Source organism: Merops nubicus, unplaced genomic scaffold (genome assembly GCF_000691845.1).
Source record: "Merops nubicus isolate BGI_N331 unplaced genomic scaffold, ASM69184v1 scaffold20424, whole genome shotgun sequence".
Classification (NCBI taxonomy): Eukaryota; Metazoa; Chordata; class Aves; order Coraciiformes; family Meropidae; genus Merops; species Merops nubicus.
In genome coordinates this window covers 1-1,958 of record NW_008603841.1, presented here as the reverse complement: position 1 = coordinate 1,958, position 1,958 = coordinate 1, and the positions used below count along the sequence as shown (strand labels likewise).

The window sequence follows — 1,958 nt, the reverse complement described above, 5'->3', positions numbered from 1 at the left end:
ATAGAGCAAAGTTTCATGGAGGAAAAGCATTCTGGGCATGAAGATCAGTAGTTCTAGTCTTTATTAGCACGTCACCAAGCACGCCACCTCCTCTCCTGGCTTAATCTGGTAGCCTGGCTCATCACAGACAGCATTTGAGAAACCAACAGCTATATCAGGGAAGAAAGCTTCTGTTGGGAGAGCCCAAAGACCTGATGGCTGGATGTTTCACTCCTTGGCTACAGGGATCACCTTCCGAAAGGTGAGGTTGACTCTCGGGGCGAGGACCCTCCTGCGGACGGGCAGGCTGTGGTACCAGTACACGTTGGTGGGGTACTTCATCAGCAGCAGGCTGCCGTGGGCCAGCTGCAGCTGGATGGGCTTGATGTGCCTCGTGGCCTTCTTCCCTCTGGCATCACAGTGCCTGAAAACAAAGTCCCTGCAAGCCCCAAAGGACACGGAGGCGATGGGGCTGCGTGGCACCAGCTCCCGCTCGTCGTCCCGATGCTCCCCGATGTGGTCCTCGCCGTCTTTGTACCTGTGCACAGAGCAGAGGAAGGGGTTCTTCTACCAATCCACTTCATAGAATCATAGGGGTTGGAAGGGACCTCGAAAGATCATCTAGTCCAACCCCCCTGCCAGAGCAGGGTCACCTAGAGTACATCCCACAGGAAGGCGTCCAGGCGGGTTTGGAATGACTCCAGTGAAGGAGACTCCACAACCTCTCTGGGCAGCCTGTTCCAGTGCTCACAGTAAGAAAATTTTTCCTGATATTCACCTTGAACCTCCTATGCTCCAATTTGCACCCATTACCCCTTGTCCTATCACAGGTCATCACTGAAAAAAGCTTAATTCCATCTTCCTGTCCTGACCTGAAGGTCACCCCTCAGACTCCTTTTCTCCAGGCTAAAGAGACCCAGCTCCCTCAGCCTTTCCTCGTAAGGGAGATGCTCCACTCCCCTCATCATCTTTGTAGCCCTTCACTGGACTCTCTCCAGCAGCTCCCTGTCCTTCTAGAACTGAGGGGCCCAGAACTGGACACAATACTCCAGATGCTGCCTCACCAATGCAGAACAGAGGGGGAAAAAATGAAGGTAAAACAACCCGCCCCTGGTCTGTCAGCAGGGTTGCATGAGGAGTTTTTTTGTTGAAAGGAGTTGCTTGGTGTGGCTGGAAAGCAGACATACCTGTTAATGAGAACGAAATTAAAGGTGTGTCCTGTGTGCAGAGCCACACGGTCTCTGATACGGTTGAGAACTGGGATCCAAGGTTTTGGAGAGAAGGTAACACCTGAGTAAGTGTACGTCAACCCGGGGTCTCCGTAGGTCACCTGCTTCCTTGGGATGTCGTGCCATTTGCCAAACACGTGCAGTTTGGTCATTTCACCTGTTCAAACAAGGGATGGGAAGGATCAGAACCAACCCTGTATTACTTCTGAACATTTCAACAACCTCCTTGACCTGGAGCTTCTGTGAAGCAGAGACCAGGACATTGATAACACAAAACCTGTCATCTGTCTTCAAGTGTTTCTGTCCAAATAAAGCACTTAACTCTCAAGTTTGACACTCCTTTATGAGGGATATACTTTTATGGTGACCTGGCAGTGCTGGGTTAATGCTTGGACTGGATAAGCTTGAAGTTCTTTTCCAACCCAAAAGATCCTGTCATTCCATGCACCTTGAACGGGATGAACTGAGGGTTGGACTAGATGATCTTTAAAGGTCCCTTCCAGCCCAAAACATTCTGTGATTCTACAAACAGGACAAGCACCCCCATCATATTCTGTTGTTGAACTAACGTGATCAGTGATATCCCATACTCTACATCTACCAACAAATTCCTGTCACCGTTCCAGGATTACCCCAGTCCTCAGCTCACACCCTGAACGAACCCCCTTGACGCACACCTCAGGAGAAGCAAAACTAGCCCTGCTTCACTTCTAAGAGCCAGATTTGCCAGCACCAGGCGCCCGCAGAAGC

The 1,958-nt window shown here is 50.7% G+C and overlaps 1 protein-coding gene across 1 annotated transcript; it reads right to left on the bottom strand.

Annotated features, from left to right (window-relative positions):
- Window positions 1-207: 207 nt before the first annotated feature.
- On the bottom strand, window positions 208-1,365 carry ALKBH2 (alkB, alkylation repair homolog 2 (E. coli); the record flags this gene model as incomplete). Its single annotated transcript, XM_008938821.1, has 2 exons — window positions 208-517; window positions 1,167-1,365. Coding segments are annotated over 2 exons (509 nt in total), but the record flags the coding sequence as incomplete, so codon positions are not given.
- Between the last annotated feature and the right edge of the window lie 593 nt (window positions 1,366-1,958).